Source organism: Podarcis raffonei, chromosome 6 (assembly GCF_027172205.1).
Source record: "Podarcis raffonei isolate rPodRaf1 chromosome 6, rPodRaf1.pri, whole genome shotgun sequence".
Taxonomy (NCBI): Eukaryota; Metazoa; Chordata; class Lepidosauria; order Squamata; family Lacertidae; genus Podarcis; species Podarcis raffonei.
This window is the reverse complement of record NC_070607.1, coordinates 79,515,164-79,530,925: the sequence shown is the minus strand read 5'-3', so window position 1 is coordinate 79,530,925 and position 15,762 is coordinate 79,515,164. Positions and strand designations below refer to the sequence as shown.

Here is a 15,762-nt window from a genome sequence, read left to right as displayed (position 1 = left end):
TTTGCTCATATCTCATACTTTCTTGTGTACGTCATCTGTACACATTTGAAAGGAAATTTTATTTGTACTAATTGGAAGTAAAATGCAAAAGATAAATGGGATGCCTTTCATTTACGTGTGCTTTTTTTCTTCCTCACCTTGCAGAAAGACAAGTTCTTTGTATACGAGGAATATTGCAGCAACCATGAAAAAGCACTCAGGCTCTTGATGGAACTGAACAAGATCCCACCTGTGAGAGCATTCCTATTGGTAAGCACTGGTGGTACCCAAACAGCACATGATGCTCAGTTATAGAAAGTTTAAAATCGCTGTATGCTTACTGATAAGAACATGTGCTTTTCATGCAGAAGGTCCCAGGTTTAATCCCCGGCATATCCAGGTAGGGCTGAGACAGACCCCTGCCTGAAACCTTGGAGAGCTGCTGCCAGTCAGTGTAGTCAGTACTGAGCTAGATGGATGGCGCTGTGTTCTAAACCACTGAGCCTCTTGCGCTTGCCGATCAGAAGGTTGGCAGTTTGAATCCCCGCGGTGGGGTGAGCTCCCGTTGCTCTGTCCCAGCTCCTGCCAACCTAGCAGTTCAAAAGCACACCAGTGCAAGTAGATAAATAGGTACCGCTGTGGCTGGAAGGTAAATGGCATTTCTGTGCACTCTAGTTTCCGTCACAGTGTTTAGTTGTGCCAGAAGCTAAACATGACCTGGCCACATGACCCTGAAAGCTGTCTGTGGACAAATGCCAGCTCCCTCGGCCTGAAGTGAGATGAGCGCCGCAACCTCAAAGTCACCTTTGACTGGACTCAACCATCCAAGGCTCCTTTACCTTTACTTTTTTATGTAGATGGATCAGTGATCTGACTGTATAAAGCAGTTCCTATGCCCCACACAAAAACACACACAAAGCAAAGTATAGTCATAAATACTAGTCTGTAGCAGAAGACCACCAGCAGAGAAGGGGCTTCTTCATTCTTTCCCCTTTTAGCAGTTGTTCTCTTTAAAGTCATTCCCAATCTGCTCTCAAGCCAAAAGGAAAACATACATTGGTTGAAATTTGTTCAAGGGCTATGATCTAAAATGGGTTGCAAATGCACTGCCCTCTAGATGCTGTTGTGCTACGGCTCCCATCATCCCTTACCAATGGTGGCTGAGGATGATGGGAATTGTGGACCACAGCATCTGAAGGACATTAGGTTAGCTCCTGTTGGTCCAAAGACATTTTGATATAGCAGCTTTGTTGAAGGTAAGCATGTTTGAGTCTTGCCAGGTCTGGGCATCCTTTGTATGCTACTTAAGAGTTAGAAGATAAATAATGAAAACAAACTAACTGATTCAGTTGTCTTTAAACTGTTTGGGGCCTCAGTAATTTATTACTAAGTTTGGTGTGCACCTTTTGTGGTATCCTCTTCTGTTTGTTTCACAGGCTGATCCCTTCTCTCCACCCTCTTTTCAGTTCCCTTTTCTGAAAAGCCATACTTCCCATTTCTGATTAATTTGATCTGCCAAGACGTGTCACTTCTTCTGGTCTCTACTACATGGCCCTTGTGTGCGGTCTGTGATAGTATTGTGCAAAGATGGAGAATTCCCTGCAGTAAATCACTATGACATTATTGTTGGGAATCTTAGGTGAGATACCCACTTAGCTGAAGTCTGCCCCAGTTCCAGTCACCACACAGAGACAGCTTAAGGTCGAAAAAAGTTTACTGCTGCAGAAGACCAGGCTTCAGTAATACAGTTCTGGATGTTGATACATACAGCTTGTAGGCTTTGCAGATACAGATACAGATATATACAAGTAGGAAGTATTTCTCTTGCTCCAGCAGGTTCAAGACTTAACACATACTCCGACTCATGGACAGACTCACCAACTGACTAATGTGCTGGCATGCCTTAATCACTTATATAGATGGCACTGAGCTGTTGCTATAGTAACTGGCTTAGCTGACCTTGCACCTGCTGACTTTATCTCATACATGGGGTGATTTGTGCCCATGAAAGAAATCAACTCCTTCCCCCATGTCTAATCCCCCCAACAATTATCTCCAGAATGCTGCAATATCTAGACCAGGGGTCAGCAACCTTTTCCAGTTGTGGGCCGGTCCACCATTCCTCAGACCATGTGGTGGGCCGGACTATATTTTTTTTGGGCGGGGGGGATGAACGAATTCCTATGCCCCACAAATAACCCAGAGATGCATTTTAAATAAAAGCAGACATTCTACTCATGTAAAAGCACACTGATTCCTGGACTGTCCGTGGGCCGGATTTAGAAGGCGATTGGGCCAGATCCGGCCCCCGGGTCTTAGGTTGCCTACCCCTGATCTAGACTGTTAGCATACCTAAGAAGAAGGTAGTAGATTGCTGCTAATGTGCCTCAGAGAACCTTCCTTGGAAGCTATCACGTGTCAAGTTCTGCTGGCAAAACGTAGCTAGAGAAGTTCCTCTTGTTCCATTTGCAGACATAAGCATCTCTGTTCAATTTTTGAGAGAGAGGGAGAGAAACTTTGAGTGCAAACATTATTCTAGAATGTTCTCTGCATCAACTAATTGGACTGGCGGAAAACAAAACTCTTCAGCAACGTCACCTCATCTTTTGACACGGCAGGAAGGTTTGTAGACAGTGGTGCTGTTTTGTTTCTGCAAAAAATGAGATTTTGTAAGACATTTGTATGTAGGGAATATGTGGAAGGCTGGTATTTCTTTATGTCAACCTCCCCCCATTTTTCACTCTGCCCCCCTTCCCCAATCCTGCCCAGCATAATAATGTCCCCATCTAATGAGGTCAAATGAGAAAATAAAAGAGTTTCTTGTGTGAGTGGAATTGGCCGTGGTGCTCTCACAGTGGCTGAAATAGAGACCTGCCTTGGAAAATGTGGGAAAACTCTGTGCTGAATTCAAAGGCCAAGACTGGAGAAAACAACAAGGGGGACAAGAATGGTTTATGATTCACACAAGAACCCTGGAAAATGGGAACGAGTGTTTTGGAAGGTAGTGCCCAGCACTGCCAGCCTGAAACAGTCTGAAAAATGTGTGCATCAAAGCCAGACTCTGTGTCTATAGAGGAAATCTAATTATTGGTGTCTGGTGAAAACATCTTCGAAGAGTGAAAATGTTCATTGTGCAAAACTCATAAGCAGTTCTGGGCAGCTGTGTCAGATGATGCTCTGGAGATCTCATGAGAACCCCAGATGGGCAAAAGCTGGCAGGCTCAGGACCTGAGAAACACCAGTTGTTACCTGACAGGTACTTACTAAGTAAGAATAAGTCTGTGGCAGAGATGGGGGACTAGGTGCTCTCAAGAGGAACACCACCCCCATTGTTAAAACCACTCTGGGAACTGAAGCTTTGCCATGCGCCCATGAGGACGTTCAGGCTGTTCTGGAATGTGCATCTGGTCTGGGTGCATTTCAGTCTGTGCTGCTGATTCACTTCTGTCACTACTTCTGGCAGGAAAAGAGGGTTTGGCGACCTGTTTTGTGTTCCAAATGGACACATGATTGAAAAACTATGGTACTTGCCAAAAAGTGCAATTTTATGAAGCATGGCTTCTGGCATCACTCTGAAGTTCTGTGGAGCTTCAGGGGAAGGCTAGGATGATCACATAGAGGAGGAGGAGGATCTGAGTGATAGAGGGAATTAGGAGTTAGAAGAAATCTATTACTCAACAGGTGCTCCATCTTCCACTTAGACCGCTAGCTGTCTGAAGTAGACAGCAGTGCAGGAACCTCATCTTCCTCACGAAGTCTTTTAGTGTCTCTCTGGAGAATCTGGTTTGGCAAGTGAAGCTGGAGAACTTGACCCAGATGGAATAGAGTGCAAGCAGCGGGGGGGAAATTGTGATTGCTGTTACGCTCCATTTCAGGGGCCTTGCACTCGCAGGAATCTTGGGTGATAGCCACTGTTACTCACACTCAAGAGTAGACCCATTGAAATGAATTATTTCAATGGGTCGACTCTGCACATGACTAGCTTTGGATGTTACTGTCAATACTTTTGCATATTGAGCATGAGAGTTTTTAAATTGTTGTCCGCTTCCAAAGGGACAAATTGAACTAATTAGCAAAAATCCAACCAGTTTGCTCAGAATCTTGGCTTTCTTGCAGTGTAATCCTATTCATGCATGCTCATAATAGAGTATCACTGAATCTAAAAGGGCCACTTATTTATTTAGATTAGGGGATTAATTGGAAGTGATAGGATCTCTTTGCCTTCCCATCCACCCCAGGGACACATTATAAGGATGAGTGGGTGGGTTCTGCTGTTCACATATACGAAGGAGCATGTGATGGAAACCAGGAAAACCCCACCTTTACATCAGCTTTACCTGGTGTTGCTCCATTGCTTAGAGTAGAAGCCTGACTTTGATACTGGAAATGAACTGGGTGAGGAGAAGAGTATTAAAGCAATGGAGTGCAGTGAAGTTGAGTGGGACAGGGGAGGAGAAGGGTTGCGGTCTTTGCGGTGGTGTTCCTTTTCAGGAAAAGTATAGATCCATACACTGACATTATGGTTGCATTCAGGCATCGTGCTAAAGTTTAAACCGTAGTTTAGCGTTAGGTGAAAAATCCCAGGCAGTCCTCAGGCTTGCATATTCCTTGCCCTGGCTGTGAGGAAGAGCTCAGAAGATTTTACTTCTCTTTTCCATTAACTGCAGTTTAGTGCTTTGTCTGAACCCTAAACTACGGTAGATGCTAACTATGGTTTGTTTAAACAAGCCATCATCATCATTTATTTGTATGGCACCTTTGCATAGTAAACCATGCTAAAGGCAGCTCACGTAGTCACTGTCAGTGAATTCATGGTTTGGAGTTTGCTTGTTTTAAACAAACCCATAGTAACATTAACCTCACTGTCAGTGTAGGCAGTAAGCCAAAATGGAAGCAAAAGCTGCCCAACTTTCTCCTTGCAGTTGCATGATATGTGAACTTGAGGCTTATCCAGCCTTCTAAACAATGGTTTAGCATGATATCATGTAGTTTAATGTGTCTGCCCAGTCACATCTAATTTTAGTTATGCATAGGATTACAGTGTAGAATTTGAAATTCTTAATGCAAAAGCCATATGATGCCATGAAGCCAAGCTGGTTTAGGCTTGGTCAGTGCCTGGTTGGGAGACTTCCTTGAAGTCCGTTAAGGAAAGGAAATGAATGAATAAAATGTTCCTTCATTTTCTTCCATACATTGAACTGATCCTCATTTTCTGAACTCACTGAAAGTCCCTAGGAGCTTTGAGTCAAGGGTAACATTCTTTTTATTTTCTGGTTACAGAGCTGCATGCTTTTGGGAGGCAGAAAGACCACAGACATTCCACTTGAGGGTTATCTCCTAACTCCAATCCAGAGGATTTGCAAATACCCACTGCTCCTGAAGGTAACACAAAACAAAGCATTTGTACTGATTTGTAAGTTGCACATGTGGTTCCGACTTGCGTTTGTGGAACGTTAACCCACTTGCAAGTTTGGGTGGAAGAAGACTAGTCCGTTGTGATGTGCTTGTATAATGCTTGCTTGGAGTTCTCAAGAAGACGAAAGGTGACCTTTGACCACCCAGAAGCTGCTGGACTACAATTCCTATCATTCTTGACCATTGGCGATGAGGACAGGGGCTGATGGGAGCTGGAGTTCATCAACATCTGGAGAGCCACAGGTTCATTATCACTGGAACAGACAATGGATCTTACTGAGCGATCTTGACTTGTTTTATTAAATTTCACATGCGTCGTACCCTGGGACAGAAATGATCAGTGGCGAGGTGCAGCTCCTCTCAGCATGATCACACAGGAGCCTTATTTCTGTGATTCTTCCCTTTTTCCTTTATCCATGCCCAGGGCCAAATCACAATGAAGGTTATCTGCATCATGGAGGGAGGGACTTCTGTTCCTCTTCCCTGCTTCTAAAGCACTGCCTGCAGCTGAGTGTATGAGCTGTAGTTTGATAATTGGCCAAGCGAGGAATCATCATTTGTGCAAAGCAGCAGAGCACTTGAACTCAGCTTCTGATCTGATTGCAAATAAAAGTGCCCTTAAGGGTAATTTGAGTTGGTCAGCTGACACAACAGGGCAATTTTTCCATGTAACGTCTTGTGCTCAAACCAGGACTCACTTGGTTCATTGATGTTTACTTCTGAATTGGATTTGATTGGGAAGTTATACTGTAAGTGGCCATTCTGAAAACCCCTCTCAGTTGACGTAACTCTCAGCAGAAATCATTTTTGTAGCCTAAATTGCATCACTTTTGAGAAGAGACAAAGGCTTGTACTTTAAAACGTGGCAATAAAAAATGATATATATTTTTCTTTTAGGGACAGACATTCAAAGTATAGTTTCCACATGTATGGTTAATTAGTATTATTTTTTAAAGAGGTCTATAAGGCCCCTGCAAGAAAAACACAGAAAATGTAATAAATAGGCAACAGTGACTACACATAAGAATGAATATGATTGCTTACCTGGCTTCTGGCATAGAAGGGGGAAGTTGCTATTGTTTGTTTTTGTATTTCTTGTTATGGTCCGTTTTTGTGTGACTTCATACCATATGTGTATCATTGAAATCCAATACAGATTATTAAAATTAAGAGGACAATTAGTATAGGTGGTAGGAATGCGGGAGAAATTTCAAATTTAAAAGTGAGTATGTCAAATTCACGGTTCCAAAGGTGTACTGGTTTACAAAATAGGTGTACAGAAACACATCTATCCTTCAAATTTTGCACTTATCCAAATTTTGTGATGCGGTTCTCCAACCAAGTAATGTTTATAAAAATGAGGGGACAGTGTGCCATATTCTAGGCCAATAAACATAAAAAGTGCCTTATATAAGGAATATTTGTTTGCAAAAACGTGTCCATGGGTCAAAACTGCATACAAAATGTGTTTATTAGGAGAAATCTGCAGTAAAATTCTGTTGACAAGTTAGTACCAGGATACAGCCTTTCCCACTATGGTGAAATGTGATTTTTATTTAAAATGAAGCTGTTATTTTTAAATATGAGTATGTATAACTTAGATGCACTTTCTTTAAAAAAAATAAATGCACAAGAACCCACCTTAAGAAGAAATGAGCTCCTTTTGACAGCAGTTACAGCATTGTCGGCTTTCAGATGCATAACCAGTGAAAAGCTTATGAGCTAGCAATATTGCATCAGTTTGTATTATCTCAAGTAGACTGGTCCTGCATGCAGAGGCTGTTTTATGGGAGTGATGTGGAGCCTCGGGGTGGGGGGCACCAAATTTTGGCATTGCTCGGGATGCCACTGAAATTTGAGACTCCAAGGTCCATCACTGCTGGGTGGCGATAAGATACACAAGAGATGTGTGCAAAATTGCCTTTTTGGATTTACACCTGGGCTTCTATAAATCTATGTTTCTTAACGTTAATGAGTAGCAATACTTGAGTCGGGATTTTGCCCTATCTGTTCTGACGTAGCTAAGTCTAGGAGTCAGGCTGTGACAAATTTAGCTTTTCTTAAAATGCCGCGTCAGCTTTCACAACAAGTACGAAATAACCCCGCTCCGTGTATTTACATTGGCTCAAGGTTGGAGAGGAAGTTGAAGCCTGTCAGTCCCGTGGATTTGCTTTGGGATTATGCGTGACACTCGGAGGACTTCTTAAACCTCTAGGATGGGCCAACAGGCCAGAGGAAATAGGGATTTGATAAATGTGGTTTGTATACATTCCTCTCCAAGGGCCTCTATAATGTTTATGCTTCCTTATATATCCACATTGGGTTGGGTTGCATAGTTGGCTTTCTGTTGCGTTTATGGGAGTGTCGAAACTCAAAGTTGAGCAAACAGGGGAAAAAGAGATTCTTAGTGCTGACCAGAGATGGGAGCCTGATTAGGTTGCAGAATTCTGAGGTAGGGAAGCGACCTGTGTTACTTGAGATTGCAGTTGTGGGGACCCCAAATCTACCACCTCAGGGGGAGAGATTCTAAGCCAGCACTGTTTCAGCTGTTACTTTTCCATTTGCAGATAATTCTTTGGTGTGGAGGAAAGCACTGAAAAGATGTGATCTCCTGTAATCTATTCTGCTACCGCTTTCTGTTGTATGTGTAGACTAGGCCAGAGCTATGAGTTGGGATATTAAACCCCAAAGGATTCGATTCCTCCATCTTGCAAAGGAAATAAAGAAGATTATTTTCAGGGCCTTATATACACAGGCAACATTTTACTTGTCATAACCACCAGTTCTGTCACAGGTAAACTCCCCACTCCAAGAGAACCAGAGTTTTCCAAACCTGGATTCAGCTTTAGGCTAGAAGCCCTTCAAGACTTAATCTGAGCAAAGGCTCGGCCTTAGAACTTATTTTCCATGCTTAGGATTCAGGGTTTTTGTTTGAGAATAAAAAGGAGTGCTCCTGAGCACAAGCAGAGTGACATTACTTATTGTTGAGTTATCATATCCAGCTTTCTCAAGGGTTTCAGGGTCAGGTGACCTAAATTTGCTAAGGCCTGGTTTGCATTCAGTGCTAAGCCATACCATGGCAAAATATGGACTAGCATGAGAGTGCATCAGAAAATGAAAGCTACAGCTGCTTTGCTCCAGATAAACCACAAACTGTGGGGAAGGGCCCTAGCTCAGTGGTAGAGCATCTACATTGCCTGCATCCCATTCCCAGTCCATGGCATCTCCAAGCAGGGCTGGGACTGCCCTCTGTCTCAAACACTGAAAATCCCTTTCCAGTCAGTGTAGATGATATTAAGCTAGATGGGGCAATAGTCTAACTTTGTACAGTGGTACCTCGGGTTACATACACTTCAGGTTACATACGCTTCAGGTTACAGACTCCGCTAACCCAGAAATAGTGCTTCAAGTTAAGAACTTTGCTTCAGGATAAGAATAGGAATCTTGCTCCGGCAGCACGGCGGCAGCAGGAGGCCCCATTAGCTAAAGTCGTGCTTCAGGTTAAGAACAGTTTCAGGTTAAGAACGGACCTCCGGAACGAATTAAGTGCGTAACCAGAGGTACCACTGTATAAGGCATCTTGCTATGTAGTCAAGATTTCAGCAGTTTACTGGCATAAGTGTTAATCCAGCCCTGGTCCCTTCTACACTGTGCTAATGCATAGTGGAAATTGAAGCCCAAGCACCAAAAGAACTGTTTCCCTTTAGAAAGGGCAACTTCCATGAGCTCAGGTGGTTGTAGTGGTGCAGTGATCATGTGTTAATCATATCCTTAGGGTGGGAATTAAATGCACTTACCTCTGTTCTCTTGCCCCCTAATATTATCAGCATATGCAGGTCACAGCAGCACACCCTCAGAGTCACCTGATTGATGACTTCGTGGTATGGGGATTATGAATGCATGCTGTGATTTTTGACCCTTGCACCCAGGATTTTGCAGGTATCTGGCTACAGTTCAAGCCGGTATTATTTTGGTTTCCATGCCTTGCAGCAATGTGAGCCACTTGAAAGCCACATTTGATAATTATAGGCTGCCTCCTTGGTTGGGAGATTCCTGTGCTTCTGAGAAAGGATAACCTGGAGGCAGGAGCTGAGCTGCCAGACTCCAAATCCACTTGAAAGATAATGCAAAACAGCATGGTGCTTTGCAAGCCTTAATGATGGTAGGTGTCAGAAATTTGAAATGGAAAGCAGTGCCTATAAGAAGTGTGATGGAAATCTGACAAGGTGCCCTTTATTCCCCCTTCGGGATTGTTAAAAGAGGATAGTGCTAATTAGCTAGAGGTTAAGGTGCTAAAATATTTCCCAACTCAAGATTTATGGTGAAGTCTGTGTGTGAGCTCACAGCCCTATAGGAAAATTAAAACCTGCCTCTTCTTCATTCTTAAAAATCAGTTTTCAGCCTAAAATAATACTGGCTTATTGTTGAAAATAGCTTAACTGGGAGAGCAATATTTTTATGTATGCAGAAGCTGACAGGTTTCATTCCTTCCTTCTTCAAGGATGAAAGCTGATGATGGGAAAGACCTCTGCTTGCTGGCCAATCTACGGAATATACAGTGGTACCTCGGGTTAAGTACTTAATTCGTTCCGGAGGTCCGTTCTTAACCTGAAACTGTTCTTAACCTGAAGCACCACTTTAGCTAATGGGGCCTCCCGCTGCTGCTGTGCAATTTCTGTTCTCATCCTGAAGCAAAGTTCTTAACCCTAGGAATTATTTCTGTGTTAGCGGAGTCTGTAAACTGAAGCGTATGTAACCCGAGGTACCACTGTATTGTCCTTCCTTCCTTCCTTCCTTTAAGTGTGTTTAAATTGGCTGCATTTACTTTGAAGCAATTATGGGACCCTAATTTGAAACTTGTTGCCTCCCATTTTAGGAGACATGGACTGCGGTGGTACAGGAGAAGCAGGGCTTCTACTGTGTCATCACATCTGAGGAGCATAATGTGACCTCTTCAGGCTAGAGATGTGCTGGCATTCTAGGCCACAGCTGCCAACCTTCCCTTTTTTGCGGGAAATTCCCTTATTCCAGCGCTGTTTCCCGCTGCTATCCCAGATTGTTAGATATCCCGTAGACTGTCCCCGGGACAGGTGAGGCTGCTGATCCCTTATTTTCAAATCTGAAAGTTGATAGCTATGTTCTAGGCTCCTTTAGGTGCAGGAACTGGTTTTGGGCCAGTTTAGGAATGTCAACAGCAGCACCATTTTCCAGTTGGCTTTTGACATGGGGCCACGCAGGGCAAAGCTGGATGAGTCTGCCCAACTTGCAAAGCTCCCTGGGAGATAGCTGTTCCTACAGCGAATCTTTAGAGCAGGGGTGGCTAATTTAAGCAGTCTCTATGAAGCAGGGTCTGGTGATTCAGCCTGAAAATGGGGAGAAATAGTTTTCACATGATTCCAGCCGAAGGCATCATCTGGTTTATCACAAGGAAACATGACCAATTAGGAGCTCACAACACCATGTACCAGTATTGTTGAAATAGTAATGAATCAATGCAAAAGATAAATATAAAAAAGTTATCCAAAGCATGGGAAGAAACACAAATCATATTCATTGGCTATCATTGCTCTCTGTTTATTAACATCTGAAGCTGCCTTATCTGGAGTCTTGACCATTTGTTCATCTAGCCCAGCTTGACAGGGGCTCTCTAATAGCATCTCTCACCTGTGCTACCTGATATCCTTTTAACTGCGGAGGCCATGGCGTGAACCTCAGACTTTGTGTATGCAAAGCATGTATTTTATCACTGAATTACAGGCTCTTATCTAGGATTTGTTTGGCTATGCTCTGCTTGGATTTATTTCCAGAATCTGCATTCTGCTGCCGGACTCATTAAATTTGCTGTTAAAAAAATCCCACTGCACTCATGAGGACGACAGGAAACGGGATTGATTGGTGCAATCTCTCGCCTGCTATTAGTCCTAGGTTTTCCATAAATCTGTTCTGCAAGAACAAACCGTGTTTCATCATGCAGAGTAAAAAAGTCAAGAGTTAACATTCTGCTGTATAAAGTATCTCACAGGCTTTCCTCGAAGGGAGAGTTCCGAAAATTCAAGAGGTGGAGCAAGGGAATACTTTTATGTGGATTGTTGTAATTTTCATCAGCAAAAGTATGTGCCTTGCTCCCTGTTTTAAGTATACAAACAAAGAGGTTTAATCTGGTGTGGAGGATAATGAAGTGGGCGGTGGCAGGGCGGTGAGACGAAAACAAGACCAGTTTCTGTACAACAACATCCTTTCTTCGAGGAAATTCTAGAGCTGGGTTTGGTTTCAAGATGTTGTTTTGTAAAGATGCTCTGTTCTTTCCATCCTCTGTATTCTGCTGTGTGCTCATTTCTGTTCTCCTGGCATGACCAAGAAAAGGCCTCTTTGCACTTCGAATCTGCCCTGTCAGGAATTCCACCTGAGCATTGCTTTGTACTTGGGATGGTGCAGGTCAGGTTTGGACCTCGGTACATTTCAGCCTATGTGCTTGTGTGCATACTTCAGTTGCATCTTAAACCCTTGGGCTAGCAGCTTGTCACTCTGGGTTTACACACCCATTCCCGCCCACTGGCCTGCTTTCTCATCTTGCCTTTCCCTCCTATCTCATAACCACACACCAGTTTTGCTAGGCCGTCATCTCCATACCATTTTCCTTGCTCGTTTCATGTAATACTGACCTTGGCCTGACTATAAAATTGGACATTTGCAGGACTGAAATTGATTTGGGTAGAATCCATCTGAATATGCATGCATACCTATAATTTCTTAGGTTGTCTGCATCAAATGATGCAGATACTTGTTTGCAGTACCTCCTCTCTCAAGTATGTAGTTATGTGCACCCTTAGTCTCGGAGCAATGAGAGGGTTTGGACTCTTAAGCAGTCTTTTTATTGGCACAACCCAGTATGCAGGTATAAAATCACAGGATATCAAAGCCCTTTAATCTACCCCAAGCTTACTGTTCTCCTTCCAAAGAGGTCCTGTTCACCTTCCAGTGCTGTTGTTTTTAAAAACAGCTCCTGTAAGACACAGTTGAACAGTTTACAGTGGTACCTTGGTTCTCAAACTCAATCTGTTCCGGAAGTCTGTTCCAAAACCAAAGCATTCCAAAACCAAGGTGCGCTTTCCCATAGAAAGCAATGCAAAATGGATTAAATTTTCTCCTTCCTGCACTGATGATAGTCATTGTTTGGATGGGGGGCTTTTATCCATTTCTGCAGTCACACAATCGATCAATCAGTAGCTGAACTGGGTTCCACACAGTCAGAAAAACAAATTAACCAAAAAAGCCTCAAAAACAAAAACGCAAAATAAATAGCAAAAACAAAAGCGCCAAACTTAATCCATTCTTGAAGTTCGTTTGACTTCTGAAATGTTTGAAAACCAAGGCGCAGCTTCTGATTGGTGCAGGTGACCCAGAAACAATAGCTGACAGTCACATTAGATGTTCGGCTTCTGAAAAATGTTCGAAAACCGGAACATTTCCTTCCGGGTTTTTGGCATTTGGGAACCAAGGTGTTTGAGAACCAAGGTACCACTGTACAGGATTGAATCTCCCATGTTTAAAAGTACACACTCACAGCACAACCGTGTTTATCAGCCCCAACAGAAATCTCTATCCCTGTTCAAACCTCCAAAGTTTAAATTACGAAGAAGTCAAAACTAAAGTTCAGTAGCATACCTTAGGCTTCTTCTTTCCTGGTGCTCACAGACACTTTAAAATTCTCAACCCAAAGCCATTCTAAGCTTCACCCTCAGAAAACCTAAACATTTGTGTTGCAGTGAATCTTAAAACATTCCTAATCCTCCTTCAGAAAGCTATCAGGGCACCTCTAAAAAATTAGCAAAACAGTCTTGCCTTTAGCACTAAAGAGAAAACAAAAGCAATTTAAAAAATAGTGTAGAAAAACTATCTAAATAATTCTTGAAAACCAATAAACATTTCTTAGTCTTATCATCCTTAGCAGGCAAAGAAAACAAATAATAAAACCAAAAAGGTGATACAGCAACCAGTATATTAATCTCAAACCAGATCCAGAAATTAAGCCTTTGTAATGTACTTGGGTGTTTTTCTTTTTGGTCTTTTCTTAGGTTGTGGATCAGGGCCTCCGGATTCAGGGTTCAGTTCTGCAGCAATCTTCGTGACTGCACAGAAAACTTCAATGTGCCTCTCCAAAGAGATTGAGCAAAGCTCCCGGTCATTCTGTCGCTCTGTGTTCCTGCCCTGGAACTGAGTTCTGGGCTAGTCCACTACACCCCCTGACTCAAACTGCAAATCAGAGTTGCTGAACCATTCATGCTGGCAGCAAGAAATGTCCCTCTGTGCTTTAAATGACAATTCTGGATCACAGCTAGGATTGTCTTGATGGTCTTGCTCTCATTTTGAAAAGACATCTAGCCATATGCTGCAGTGAATGAATTATTATACTGTACTGTACTGTACTACACCAAAATGTTTAAATTGTCCTCTCCTACCATACTTGTGGGACACGGGTGGCACTGTGGGTTAAACCACAGAGCCTAGGACTTGCCAATCAGAAGGTCGGTGGTTGGAATCCCCGCGACAGGGTGAGCTCCTGTTGCTCGGTCCCTGCTCCTGCCAACCTAGCAGTTCGACAGCACGTCAAAGTGCACGTAGATAAATAGGTACCGCTCCGGCGGGAAAGTAAACGGCGTTTCCGTGTGCTGCTCTGGTTTGCCAGAAGCGGCTTAGTCATGCTGGCCACGTGACCCGGAAGCTGTACGCTGGCTCCCTCGGCCAATAAAGCGAGATGAGCGCCGCAACCCCAGAGTCAGTCACGACTGGACCTATTGGTCAGGGGTCCCTTTACCTTTAACTTACCATACTTGTGTGGTGCGCCACACCTTTTGATAACCACTGCTTGAAATGTGTGATTGAGCAGTAAGGCAAACTTTGCAAGATTTTAGCTGCTGGGTGAAATTTCCCCCTGAAATGGTTATCATAGAAACTAGCTTCCAGGAGCCTTCAGGTTTCACTTTGTAAAAATTACATTGCTGCAGAATCCGTGGATTCTGACCAGACATGATAAAAGAGGGCGCTCTTGTTTTCACTGAAGAAGCAGAGAGCATTCCTAACATCTAATCAAAAGTACCCTTTACCTTTTTAATGCAGTCCTTCGTTTGTATTTTGTTGTTGTTGTTTATTTCTTTCAATTATCAAAACTACAATGTGCTTATAGGAGGGGGGGGAAGGGCATTAGGTTTTTAATTTTCCTGTTTTAAGCATTAAGAGGAAGAATATAATTAGAGGCTGAATAGACAGTGGTTGTTGGGTTGTTGTTTTTTACTACTTTGCTCACCTGGTTATGTGAGCACTTCTGGGTTACTGGCATGAACAGTGGGTTTCTCAGGTGAAGTAGAAGGACCCAGTGCAGGAGGCATGTTGACTCAGGCCAAACAAAACATGACATCTATGCTGTTAAGGCAGCAGGATAGTCACAGGCCAAGTGTGACACATCTGTACTGTTGATGGATTGTGATACCTTTTCCATGCCCTGGCAGTCGTAACTTGGCTTCACCCTGCATGGCCTCGCAATCTGTTGCTCATTTTCCTTTTCAAAGTGCTAGCAAAATTTAGCTGCATTTTAAAAGCTGGAGGTGGGGAGCTTTATCTAACTCTGGGCAGATTGTGTCAGCTCTTTCCCAGAACCTAAAAAATTGGTTCAGGCAGTTTCGTATGCCTATTCCAGGTCGTCGGCTTGCAGCCTGAAAGGTTTAATAATAATCATGTGATATATGTTCAAGAAGAGTTTCTCCTGATCCAGACAAGGAGAGTTCATTGTAAGCAACTTGCTTTGATGGTATCTGGGAGCCAGCTGAAACCTTCAGTGCCTTAAGCACCAACATTGGGTGGTCCAGTCCCCACTTACTGAAATATCACAGTTGTGTGTGCAGAGTCCACACCCCTAAAGGTATCTACAATACATGAGGGTTGGGGAGCCTTTGGCTCTCCAGATATTTTTGGATTCCAGCTCCCGCCAGCCCAGCCAGCATGTGGTTAGTGGTCACTGATTATGGGAATTGTTGGCCAGCAAGACCTGGAGGGCTACAGGTTCCCCACCTCTGAAATAAACCTTCATGCCCATCACAAAGACATGCATTTTGCTAGCAATAAGTAAAAGAGCAACACTAATGGTCCGCTTGACAAAGGTCTGTTATAGAAGCTTATAGAATCAGAGTAGCAAAATGAAACAAGCAAAACCTGTACATGCAGTCATCACCATGCGTTTTGTTGACAGAATTAGCCGTTTCTTGGGACAGGGGTTGATAATCTTGACTCAGAAAGAATGTAGATTCCTTTTCTCTCTGCTTCTTTTGTTTACTTCTGCTCGGAAAATAAACCAGCTGGTTACAGATCTGGTGC

At 43.2% G+C, this 15,762-nt stretch overlaps 1 protein-coding gene across 1 annotated transcript in view; it reads left to right on the top strand.

Moving 5' to 3' along the window:
• PREX1 (phosphatidylinositol-3,4,5-trisphosphate dependent Rac exchange factor 1) overlaps window positions 1–15,762 on the top strand; it is a 223,706-nt gene that overhangs the window by 115,363 nt on the left and 92,581 nt on the right. Inside the window, exons 4-5 of the mRNA XM_053394201.1 lie at window positions 145–249; window positions 5,260–5,361. Of these exons, the coding sequence (XP_053250176.1) occupies window positions 145–249; window positions 5,260–5,361 (207 nt within the window). The remainder of the gene's footprint in view (window positions 1–144; window positions 250–5,259; window positions 5,362–15,762) is intronic.